At 39.2% G+C, this 12,932-nt stretch overlaps 1 protein-coding gene across 5 annotated transcripts in view; it reads left to right on the top strand.

The window, feature by feature from the left end:
- The window catches only part of CATSPERE (catsper channel auxiliary subunit epsilon), a 46,295-nt gene that overhangs the window by 151 nt on the left and 33,212 nt on the right, over positions 1-12,932 (top strand). For 2 of the 5 annotated variants that reach the window (XM_037150921.2, XM_053659613.1), the window contains exons 2-4: positions 4,944-5,050; positions 7,241-7,733; positions 11,826-12,303. In XM_037150921.2, coding sequence (XP_037006816.2) covers positions 4,953-5,050; positions 7,241-7,733; positions 11,826-12,303 — 1,069 coding nt within the window. In that variant the 5' untranslated portion in view covers positions 4,944-4,952. Of the gene's footprint in view, positions 1-4,943; positions 5,051-7,240; positions 7,734-10,792; positions 10,883-11,825; positions 12,304-12,932 lie in introns of those variants that run through there. The other 3 variants (XM_037150924.2, XM_037150923.2, XM_037150925.2) reach the window with 3 other exon arrangements.

Raw genomic sequence — 12,932 nt, 5'->3', positions numbered from 1 at the left:
GAATATTTTATTTTAAGGTATCCAAAACTAACTAAATATATTTTACTTATCCAATAAGTTGAGTGTAGTCATTAAAGTGATTTTGCATTTGTGCTTGATTGCTACAATTGTAAATTTTTCTTTAGAATTGTTTTCTGAGCATTTGTTGCATTTTCTACCAATTTCATCATTTATGAGGACGCTGACCTTTATAAAGTGCTTTACAGCTGTCCCTCGAGCATCTATTTTGAAGTCACCTTTCAAAACTGTATCCGGCCCCTTATTGAGCCCTCTGTCACTTACAGACTAATGAATTTCCTAAAGGTGCAACATGGAGGATAAACAAGCCTTTTCCTATTTGTCGCAAATTCACCTCTTCCAAGCATTTTCTGTCTTCAACTATAATAAACTGTACTGAAGAGAAATATAAAATGAGCAGTTTTAGTTTCTCATTAATATGTGTTCATGATCCAAGATCTGATTTTCAATAGTGTTATTATAATGTATGGTAATCAAATTCACAAGCGGTAGACTGATAAGTCAGAACGACAATCAATCAATTGTTTGATTTGGCAATCAACTTCAGAGAGAATAAAAAAAACTAATGGTGACTGAATACTTAGAGCATTGTTGTTACTTCATTTCTAATCTTTTCAAATGAAAATATGCACATTTTAACATTTGATCCGTGCATATCTATTAATTTGCTTTTTTGCTCTTTTTAACTTTCATGTTTATTCATGACCATGTCATTTCCTAAACTCTTTCCATGGTGCTCTATTACAAACAGAATGGACTCATTGGTTACTAGTAATAATGTTCATTGTCATAGTCCTTTAGAAATCCTTTGGTAATATGTATCAAGAATCTTAAAAATATTCATAACTTTTGACCTAATAATCACACTTCCAAGAATCTAATCGAAAGAGGAATAGTCCTAACTGTGGAAAAGACTGTATAGCTGATGGTGTCTGTGGCTATAATATTAAAAATGGTGAAAAAAATAAAACTACCTACATGTCCAGTAAGGGATTAAATCAATGATGATAATTCGCTGAATGGAATATTTTTCTATCATTTATATAGACTTCTGTTTATACAACTTGAATGTAAAATAGTACCCTACCTTTGGTGAATCCTAAGAAAATACACTAAATGTGTTTTTATTTTTTGATAACTTCTATGTGGTAATTTTCCCATATTTATAAAATTCTCTTTAATGCTATAAATCATTCTTTTAATGAAAAAACATGTTTTTAAGTTTGTTGATATCTGCCAAATGAGAGTTAAAGATTGTCTTAACATTTTCTTGGCTTGTCCTTTTTTTCTATCATCTTGTTGTCTGTCTTGCTTATTATATTTTATTTCCATCTTATCCAAGCCACGTTAAGAGTATTTCATTTACCCTTTTTCTTTATAGTTACATGAAAGATAGTTGTATTTAAAATTCTGAGACAAAAAAACTGTACTTCATATTATTCATTATTTACCAGACAAACCTGTATTTCTCTTTCAAAATGATTAAATGTGTACCCCTCAGGGAGGCCTTACCTGACCACCACTCCTGATCTCCAAAACAGATTAAATTCTCCTGTTTGACACACCCAGGTCCAGCCACACGCCCTTGCCGATGCCGACTGTGGCATCCCAAAGGCTCCTCTGTAGGTAGTTGACCTAGCTCTAGGAAATTACACGGGAGTATTACTGGAGGACTAGGGCAGAAGGAAGCTACAGAATTCTAGACTGACCCTCATTATCTGATTTTTTAATTCTAGGGATTCCCATAATACCCATAATAAAACTATTGCCTCTATTCTAAAAAAGCCTTATTAGGGATAATTCCAGTCAATTCGACTCCTCCTTAAATCTCATGTGAAAAAGAGGGAGCATGTCACATCTGTATACTAAGAGAATTTTTGTTAAAGCCTCCAGGTATCATTTTGTAATGGGGGGAGGGGGACAACTCACCTGGAAATGGGGGAGGGGCTTGAGCTAACTGGAGACCTGGCCACCTTCTAAATGTGGTTGGGGGCGGGGGGGGGGGAGAGTGGAAGGAAGCGGGGCAAAGGCAAACACAGCCGGGCCCTCATTGGTTGCAAGGCTGAACACTCCCACTGGGTTTTGGCCGTCATGGGCTTCTGGGAGAGGACTTTTGAAAACAGAGCACACCAGACACCAAAAGTTAGTTGGCTTTTCCCTTTGGGGCGGGGCTTGCCAACAGTGGCTGCTGCGGACCTGTGAGCAGATACGTGGGGTCACAGATACCTGGGGTCGCAGACGCCGAAAGATGCCTGGGCCTACACAGTGACTGGAGACCAGCTAAGCCACCTACTTTTATGATACTTTTGGGTGGGAAAAGAGATTCCTGGCGCAACCTTGAACTGAGCTGGCTGAGGGTGACAGGGTGATTTTTCTTTAGATGCCTTAGAAGGAATGGGCATTGGAGGCAGAAACTTGCCATTATTTCCAAAGACCTTGGGGATGACAGTCAGCAGTGTGAACAGGTTTTTGCTCTTGTGTTATTTTTTGTTCTTGAATCTATGCAGGAGTTGTAGTGACAAATATTTAAGTAGCTATTCTTGATGTCATACTCTGACTTTTCCTTTCCCCATACTTTTGTTACCCAGATATCTTAGGCAGAAACTTGCCATTAAGTAAAAGATTCCTTTCTTTCCCACGGAACTCTGTCTTTGGAGATTTGTCTGGTAGACTGTGAGCGGTAGGACCTCCGCCCCCCCCCCCGCCCCCCGCTCCCCCGCACTGGTTGGGTTCGGTAACCATTTGAAACCTGCCTTCAAAGAGTTATGTCGCTTTGAAGGCAGGTTCATATAGAAATAATTCTTTTTTTAAAATTTTTTTTTATTTATTTTTTTAAATTGATTATGCTGTTACAGTTGTTCTATTCCCCCCTTCATTCCCCTCCACCCTGCCCCCCCATCCCCACCATTACCCCCCTTTAGTTTATGTCCATGTGTCTCAAGTCCTTTAGGTTCTATATTTCCCATGCTATTCTTGCCCCCCCATCTATTTTCTATCTACTGTCTATGCTACTTATTTTCTGTACCTTCTCCCCCCATCTCCTCCTCCCACTCCCCTGTTGCTAACCCTCCCTGAGATCTTCATTTCTATGTTTCCACTCCTGATCTAGCTGTCCTTTTAGTTTGCTTTCCTTTTAGGTGTGGTTGTTAATAACTGTAAGTTTGCTGTCCTTTCACTGTTCATCTTTTTTATTTTCTTTTTCTTAGATAAGTCCCTTTAACATTTCATATAATAAGGGCTTGGTGATGATGAACTCCTTGAATTTGATCTTATCTGAGAAGCACCTTATCTGTCCTTCCATTCTAAATGAAAGTTTTGCTGGATAGAGCAATCTTGGTTGTAGGTCTTTAGATTTCATGACTTGGAATATTTCTTTCCAGCCCCTTCTTGCCTGTAAGGTCTCTTTTGAGAAATCTGCTGACAGTCTGATGGGGACTCCTTTGTAGGTGATTGTCCCCTTAGCTCTTGCTGCTTCTAGGATTCTCTCCTTCATTTTAATTTTGGCTAATGTAATTATGATATGCCTTGGTGTGTTTCTTCTTGAGTCCAACTTTTTTGGGACTCTCTGAGCTTCTTGGATTTCTTGGAAGTCTATTTCCTTTGCCAGATTGGGGAAATTTTCTTTTATTATTTGTTCAAATAAGTTTTCCACTGGTGGTTGTGTCTTTCCCCCCTTCTGGTACCCCCTATAATTTGGATATTGGAGCGTTTAAAGATGTCCTGGAGGTTCCTAAGTCTCTCCTCATTTCTTTGAATTCTTGCTCCTTGACTCTTTTCTGTTTGGCCATTATTTGCTTTCTTCTGGTCCACTCCATTGATCTGAGTCCCAGTTTCCTTTTCAACACTATGGGTTTCCTGTGGAATTCCATTCATTTCCATTAGTTTAGCCTTCATATGTTTCTCTAATTTGTGGCTATAATCCACCAGATCTGTGAGGAAGCTGATGACCAGTGTTTTAAACTGTGCGTCTGAGAGTTTTGCTATTTCTTCGTCGCTTAGATTTATCTCTGGGGCTTTGAGGTCTTCCTGCGACATTTTTGGTCTGTTCTGGCCCTTTAAGTGTGAGAAGCGGTGCCTTGGACTCCCAGGTCGCTGGGTTGTGACGCTGTATGTGGGGGCGTGGTCAGAGCAGGGAAATGGCGGCGCCCTCTACCGCTGCCTGCCGCGGGGACGCTGGGCCCCGGTCCAACCGCCCACCCCCTCGCCTGTCCGCTCACCCGCAAATAGGCAACCGCAGTCAACACGCAGCACCGCCTCCCCACTGTCTCCTCTGCAGTCACTCACCCGGTGGGTTGCTCGGTCGCTCACTAGGTCCAATCCTGGGTTTGGAACCCGTGCGTCTGGATTCGCGCGTCTGGATTCCGCGCCCGGGTCCGACTCAGTCCTCCTGTGCAACCCCTCGCGAGACGCCGGTTTCGCCGCTTACCGGTCGGGCTGAAGAATTTGTTGTTAATGGACTTCTGAAAAGTTCAATTTTCCGTGTTCTGGTTGTGTTTTCTGATGCTAATATTTAGTTGTCCCTAAACTTGGTTGTGTGAGAAGGCACAGCACATCCACCTATACCTCCATCTTGGCGGAAGTCCTAGAAATAATTGTAACAGATTAGTTTTAGAAGCTTCATTATGTATTTCATATTATAACTGCGGGTATTTTATTTAAGGGTATAAAACCTGTTTATTTGGGATTCTGATTGTGCATAGTATGTTCAACATGTTGGAAACTGTATTATGACTTAATTATAATTCATAAATTCTAATGGGGAGGAAGCCAAGTGGTAGGGAAAAAAGCAAACCCAAATATTGAAAATGTGGTAAATTGTAAATGTAAACAATGTCTTAACTAAAATAATAAATTCAATATAACAATTTAATTTCCAAATAAACTTGGCTAGGAAAAGAAAAAGTAATTTTTTTTTTTTTTTACAGAATTCCAATATGCTCAGCAAGCAGTTGACAGCTTTGGGACAGGAGCCAGTCGTCCATACGTTTCTGAAGAGAAAAAATTATTTTCCCCATGAAAAATTGGAGAATGGGTATTTAATTTTTAATTTTCAAATATAAAATTCATCTTTAAAATTCAGTAAGAAACTCTCAGAGACTTCAAGTGAGAGAGATTTTAAAGCCCTAGTGGAATTTCATGGAATACTTCACGTGTAATTTCCAAGTAAATTCTTTTATGATACAAAAAAGAAAAAAATGAAAGTTCACTTGTGAGAGTGAGAACTAGTTACCAACCCAGAAAATGCTAGTCAGAAGCCTGGGTTCTAGTTTTACAACTCCCATTAATAGCTGTACCTCAACCCAAGAGCCTCCTTCAGCATGGTGGCAAACCGGGGCAGTATGTTGAAATGTTTCTTGCTGGTTCATAAAAATGAGACACAGTGCTGGGCTGTCACAATGTCACCACCTGTGCTCTTGGGGCACAGGCACATAACATACACAAACCACACATCACAAATCCCCCCTGAGAAGTAAAGTCTGTTACCGTCATGCTAGTAAATTATCGATCGTAGGGTTCAGACAGCCTTAACCTTTTGAACACCCAGGCACAGGTCAATATGCTTATAGCTAAAACATACAATGTGTACTTCCAATGTGATGTTGAATAGGAGTGGTAAGAAAAGGCATTTTGTCTTGTTCCTTGTTCTTAGGAGGAAAGGATCTAGTTTCTCCTCTTCATGGTTTGGTGGGGGTTTTTTTGTATAGATGCTTCAATATCAAGTTGAAGTTCCCCTCTGTTGCTAGTTTGCTGAGAGTTTTTCATGAATGAGTGTTGGATTTTGTCAAGTGCTTTTTAGGCATTTATTGATATGATTAGATGCATTTTCTTTATTAACCTGTTGATGTGAAGGGTTACATTAGTTGATTTTTAAATGTCGAACCGTATGTGCATAACGAGGGTAAGTCCCATTTGGCCAAAGTATATAATTATTTGTAAATGTTGTTGGATTCAAAAGGTCTGTAGCTGTACCTGTAACATGTTTATCTAATGTTGGTATTGGGATAATACTGGTCTCGTAGAGTGAGTTAGGAAGTGTTCCCACAGCCTGTGGTCTCCTGGACGGGCCTGTGGAGAAAGGCCCTGGAGAACTTTTCCTAGCTTCTAGGATGTATGTCAGAGTGCTTGTTTTTGCAAATTCCTCTGAGGGTGCCCACTTCAGAAGATAAGACCCAGCCCCATCCAAGTTTAGTATGCGAAGGGAAAAGGGGGAGATCCTAAAAGCTTATGGGAGGGCGACCCATGTCAATGATGAGAATCAGTGTGTCACTCTCATTAGGAAACCTAAATACAAAGAGGCTGCAGAGCCTGCCGCCAAAGTTCTGACGTCACTACTGAGCCAAATTCTCAAGGAAGTGTGTAAAAGATATGTTTGGATATCAGGACCTCAAAAATTTATATTCACAAGCCCTTTGGCAAAGAGGTACTTACTGAAGAATGTGCTTTAGCAAAACAGGAAAGATCAAGGGACTGGATCCGGTCCATGGCGGCCTGGACCTGCAGAGAAATGAAGGAAGTCTCAGGGATCAAGTGCAAGATAACTTTGCACTTACCACATGGAAAACATCATGGATTGCCATTTCAGCTATCTATCGGAAAAGTTAGAAAACTAAACCAAGTTTTAAAAGAAATAATTATTAACTCTAGGGAAAATATTGGAAATAATATATTTATAAAAGGTTACAATTACAGCATAGTCACTGGCTCAGTAGTAAGCAATCTATACATTATAGATTACATAATGTATAGGTTATACAATGCATATAACAATATAATGTATATAGTCTATACATTATATTGTTATCTATACAATAACAATATAAACACTATACACTTAGGTAAACATCATGATATTAATTTGAGGAAAAAGAAGTTGTATTGGTGGGTATATCCTATGAGATCTGTCTTCATTTGTCATATAAGACGTCAACAGATAACGTATAAAACTTCTATGGGAAGAGCAGTATAAGAATATTTATTGAGACTATGAAGACACATCGCAAAAGAGCATTATGAGTCAAGATTGTTTTCCTTTGGAAACAAGGGTGAAGAATGAGGAGAAAAGGGTAGCATTTTCATACTATTTGACTTATTTTACCGAGATGTATGTTCACGAAAACGCAAAAATGGTTAAAAGGCGATAAATGCCAGCATTGTCGCAAGACGGTTGAGAGACGAGAAAGAGACCGTTTTCTCCTTCTATTTTCTATTTCCCTCTTCTTAGGGCGTGGAGCGTTTATCTACCAATGGAGAGGGATGACATGCTAAAAGAGATTAGGGGAAACCAGGTGTCTTTTCAAGACTGCTTTGTTGCAAATTATTTTTTCCTGCTGAGTTTTGCTTTCCCTACAATACCTGAGCTTCCTGGCTCTTTACCCATCACTGTACCACGTGGTAGTCCATTATTGTCTTCCTGGGAAGCTTGTGTTCTTCTGTCTGCCGTGGTGGTAGCCGACACCGAGACCTTTCAAACCAACGATTCGTTTCGCACGTGGACCAGAATCAGAGTGCCGCCGCACAGCCTCACCGACAGCGAGAGACACAGTGTGTCTGCTGTGGTCATATCCTACAATATAATTTTTATTTTAATAAATGATGTCCTTTATGTAAAAACTGATTCTGCCTTCATAAGACTGGGAAGCAAAGAAAACCTTCCTGAAAGTGGAATTGTTGGCATTGCATCAAGAAAATGGTGTTGGCCCAAATATTTAATGAAGGTTAGTAAAATATTACATATGTGTATAGTACGCTTACACATTTAGGTATGTTTACCATGCCTTTTCATTCAGTGATATATTAGAGACGATACTATGCAGTAATTTTGCAGAATTATTTTATTTATGGTTGTAAAGAGCCTGACAACACAGAATAAGATGAATCGTGTATATTATTATGCAGAATCATTCAGTCATTTTAGGGCTGTTTTGTTTTACCCTGACTCAGGCAAAGTCAAAAATGTTTTTTTCCCCAAACGAAAACTACATCTGCTCTCAGAAATGAATTAACTCTTTAATTTCTGACAATATAGTGAATAAAATATCCTTAAGCTGTAGCATTACAAAACATGTAAAATGCTGCATAACAATTTTAAACCTTCTTTTAAGCACATAACTGGACTAATATGGAAGTAAGGAAAATTCTAAGAGGAAAGGTAGAGGCCTATAGCAGTAATCCAGAGATATAAAAGGGAAAGACTGTCACATTGGACATTTTCAAAAAGACAAAATTGTATGTTTTCCTACAAGAAGCCTACTTTAAATATAGGATGTAGTTGGATTCAAAGTAATATATTAGAAAAGGAGATACCATATAAACACTTATTAAAGAAACCGGGAGTGACTTTATTAATGTCAGACAAACTAGGAAAATAATCAGGGATATAGAAGGACATTATATGATGATTAAAGTGTCAATGCATCAAGAAGACATAAAAATTCTAAATGTGTGTGCACTTAACAACCGGGCTTCAAACTAGGGTCTGGCTTTTTCCCCAGCATGACAATCTCTGCCTTCAAGTTGTAGCGATTGGTCCACATGAATTTCATGGACTGACTGCTCTGTCTTGGGTTTAAGTCCACCAGCTTGGCATTCGTTTTCCATTAATCCTGATTCTTCTTTTTTTTTTTTATTTAATAATTTTTTTTGAGATTTTATTTATTTATCTTTAGAGGGGAAGGAGAGAGGGAGAGAAACATCAATGTATGGTAGCCTCTAGTGCATCCCCTGCAGGGAACTGGCCTGCAGGGAACCTGCCTGCAACCCAGGCATGTGCCCTGACTGGGAATCGAACCGTGATCCTCTGGTTCACAGGCCCGTGCTCAATCCACTGAGCTACACCAGCCAGGGCTAATCCTGATTATTCTTATTTCCTTTGTTTCTCCTTCCTTATCTTCTCCTGGGTAAAATGTGTACTTTGTAGTGTTTCCATGTTGCCTCCTGTATTAATTTTTTGACTCAAAACTATTGTTAGTGGTTGCACTTGACTTTACAGTCAACCTCTTTGATTTGGAGTTGGAGAGTCCAACTCCAAACACTAGGTATACTTCCCAACAACATGCACACCTCATCACTGCGCAGTTCCGTGTATACCCCACCCTTGGTACTCTTGTCCCACGTTTGACTGCTCAGTAAGCTATCAGTCCCAAAAATATGGTAATATTTCTGCTTTGAAAGTCCAGTCGCATGAAGAGATATAAGTAAAAGCCAATAGCAAAATCAGCCTTTTACATGTAACTTCATGTAAAGTTGTGCTTCGTGTCCATCAGCAACCCCACAGTTCCTCCTGGTTACGTTTCTCTTCAGCCTGAAGCATGTCTTTAAGTTTTCCTGTATGGCAAGTTGTATGGCAATGCTGTTCTCTCAGCATTTGTCTGTGTAAAAGTGCCTTTATTTATTTATTTTGCCTTCATGTTTGAAGGGCATTCACTGAATAGAGAATTACAGAATGGCAGGTGGTTTATTGTTGTTGTTTTTGTGTTTGTTGTCAACTATTTATAAAGACCTCATTCTGTTATTTGCTGGCCTCCGTCATTTTGGGGTAGAAAGGCAGCCATTATTCACATCATGATTCATATATATATATGAATCATGTAATGTAATATATATACATTATATATATATATATGTATATATATGTGTATATATATACATATATATAATGTATCTTTTTTTACCCATAGCTGCTTTTATTAGAACTTGTTCTTTATCTTTGATTTTCAGCACTTTTATTATGTGACTAGGTATGATTTCCTTTATACACGGTGGAGCAAAAGTAGGTTTACAGTTCTTCGTATGGAAAACACAATAATTAATGAATAATAGTACAAGAATAAATTCTGTATCTCTCATACTCACAATGGTAAACCTACCTTTGCCTCAGCCTATATTATCCTATTAAGGCTCAACTGAGTTGCTTGGATTTCTAGGATCATGTCTTTCATTAATTTGGGGATATTCTTGGACATTATTTCTTCAAATATTTCTTTTGCACCATTCTTTGTTCCTCTCCTTCTGGGGTTCCCGACACACATGTGACACCATTTAATATTGCCCCACAGATCTCAGACCACCTGTTGATGTTTTTTCACTCTGCTTTTCTCTTTGTACTTCAGTTTGTATAAATGCTGTTAACTGTCTTCAAGTTCGCTGCTCCTTTCTTCTTCTGTTTCTAGTTTACTCTTAAATTTATCTAATAATGTCTTTATTCCCAACATATTTGTTTATTTCTCGCATTTCCATTTTCTTCATCCCCATCATTTACGTTTCTCAGCTGATCCCCCATCTCTGCACTCATGTTGCCTATCTTCCCCACTGGACCCTTCACCATTTTTTTCATAGTTATTTTTCCTTTCACCATGTTTGAGATCTCAGCACTGACAAGATTCCACAGATCTCCTCCTACCTCACAGCTGAGTCACAAGCATTCCAAACTGTGAGGGCACTGCCTCTGCCTTACAGCCTAGCAGTCGGCCTTTTTATCACGGAGGAATTCTCTTTTCTCACTCCTCTGCCCTTGGATTTTTGTGCCTTGGCAGGTCTCTCTTTCTCTCCTGCTTCCCTGTCCCCAGTCTTGGAAGGGAGACTGCTTCACACTTTGGGGAAAGGCCAAGCACGTCTCAGAGGGGAGTTTCTCTCAGCTCTCTCATTCCACTCCCAGCCTGGGACGCCTGAGAACCCAGAATGCAGGTGGATCTCTCTCAGCTTTACTCCTTGCTGCCTGCCCCTCCCTGTCTTCAGAGGTGCACACATTACAGCTGCAAGAAGCCCTGAATGCTTCAGAGGGGCTCCCAGCTCCCCTGCCTTGCCCCAAGATCCTTGGTTTACTACACGCAAGCACTAAGGAAAGAACTATGGAAAGAGTTTGTGGGTGAGTGAAAACTCATTTCACCTCTGGGGCACCTTGGAATTTCCATCTGTCGTGTTTACGGCACATTTCCCTTTCCATCCCTCTGCCAAGAATGAGAATGGCTTTGAGTCTTTGCTGTAAAGGGCTCATCATTTAGGATAGACGGTCTGTTTCCTCTTCGAGGATTGTTTCACACTCTACTCCAGCAACATAAACTCTAGACTTGAAGTTGAATCTTCATTTGATAAAAATACTTTTTACACCAAACAGTCTCTTTCACTTGGTTACCAGTTTGGTATCTGTCTACATCTTATTTGATTATACACTAAATATTTGTAAATTAATTAAAGTAAGAGAAACAAGATGTGCCCAAAAGACTTCTTTTTGTGGTCATGGACATAGAAGTTACATTTTGAATAAAAATCTCTAAGAATTAGAAACAGCTGGAGAAGGGGGGACTTGGCTCTCTGAATGAAGTTAGGCATCTCTGAATGGCCATTTTCTCTAACAGACTATATCCTGAAAAGGGTAGTGTTGATTTGCTTAAACTTTTAAGTTCTCTTTTTCTCTATCTGGTATCCAATGAAGCTAGAATTCTGAGAATAATTTAACGTTTGAGGTGTCCTTATAGCTTGACCTTAGTAAATATCAAGGTCAAAGAGGCACTCCTGGCCAGAGTACATAAATACGTAAGAGAAGATTGATGCTCTTTGAATACGTAAAGGAGAATTAAGATTAATTCTTCCTATTGATAAAACAATGTATAAAAGAATAAAGTTACTGGCATAACTTATTTTTATGGTGATATGTAATGACATATTTCTGTGTCATGTATTTCTATGCTTGAAGTATTTGTCAGAAGTATACTAAAAATGAAACCTTACAAATGACTATGTTTTACTTTACTTTGTTAAGACTATGCCTGAAATTGAAGATTTTCACATTATTTTCGATCTTGTCACAGACCGGAAAAGGAAGAAGTATCATGGTCGTCTGGACAAAAAATGAAGTTTACCTTGGATATCCTTCACTTCAATTCATCAAAATAATGACTACTGAAACACTGAGGAAAAGTATAAACATGCCCCCAGCTGGTGCTCTGACTGTACACAATGTGGCCTACACAGGACACCCTTTGGAACTTGGCTTGTTATTGAATTACTGCATTACATGTGATGTCACCAAAAAGATACATCTAGTGATATACAATGAAGATTCAGAACAGTGGGTCCTCCAAGACTTTGTATTGAATGTCATGGCTGACACTTTTCTAAAGCTGTTCTTTCTCTATTCAGCATTGCCAGAATTTATACTATGGGACAAACACAGGGTCTACTATTGTTACAACAATTTCACTAATACTGGAGTTGTACAAACACCTACAACATTTGGAAATCTATCAGAATTATCACATGAAAGTATTATTCATGATGTTTTTGTAGGTGAGGCATTCTCATTTTGCAAAAAGTATCCTAGACTTCCTAACAGACATCTCTCTTGATGAAGATGTAGCGATTTTAAATGCACTAATATATGATGCTTTTGATAGGTAAAGGTGTACTTTGTAGCACCTAAAAATGGCTTCTACTAACAATAACTGTGATCTCACATAGAAAAATGGCAAACTGAAGTTCTCTGTTTCACAGGTTCATTTTGGTCCATCATTAGATGCTAACTCAGCAGCTCACACATCTTAGTGTAGGAGGTGATGTGTTGTATTGGTTTCCTAGGGCTCCCATAACTCAGTACCCAACCAGGTGGTTGAATGCAACAGAAATGTGTTGCTTCCCAGTTCCAGAGGCTAGAAATCTGCATTTAGGGTGTGGGAAGGGCCATGCTCCCTCTGAAACTGGAAGAGGAATCTTTCCTTCCTCTTCCGAGCTTCTGGTGCTTCTGGCAGACCTTGGCATTCCTTGGCTGCAGCCACATGGTTCCAAACTCTGCCTTTGTCATCACATACCATTCTCCCTGTGTCTTCACATGCCATCTTGTTATAATGGCAACGGGGCCCACCCTACTCCAATATGACCTTATCTTAACAAATCGCTTTCGCGATGATCCTATTTCCGAA

Source organism: Artibeus jamaicensis, unplaced genomic scaffold (genome assembly GCF_021234435.1).
Source record: "Artibeus jamaicensis isolate MK-2021 breed Jamaican fruit bat unplaced genomic scaffold, CSHL_Jam_final scaffold_754, whole genome shotgun sequence".
Classification (NCBI taxonomy): domain Eukaryota; kingdom Metazoa; phylum Chordata; class Mammalia; order Chiroptera; family Phyllostomidae; genus Artibeus; species Artibeus jamaicensis.
This window is presented reverse-complemented; position numbering and strand designations above follow the sequence as displayed.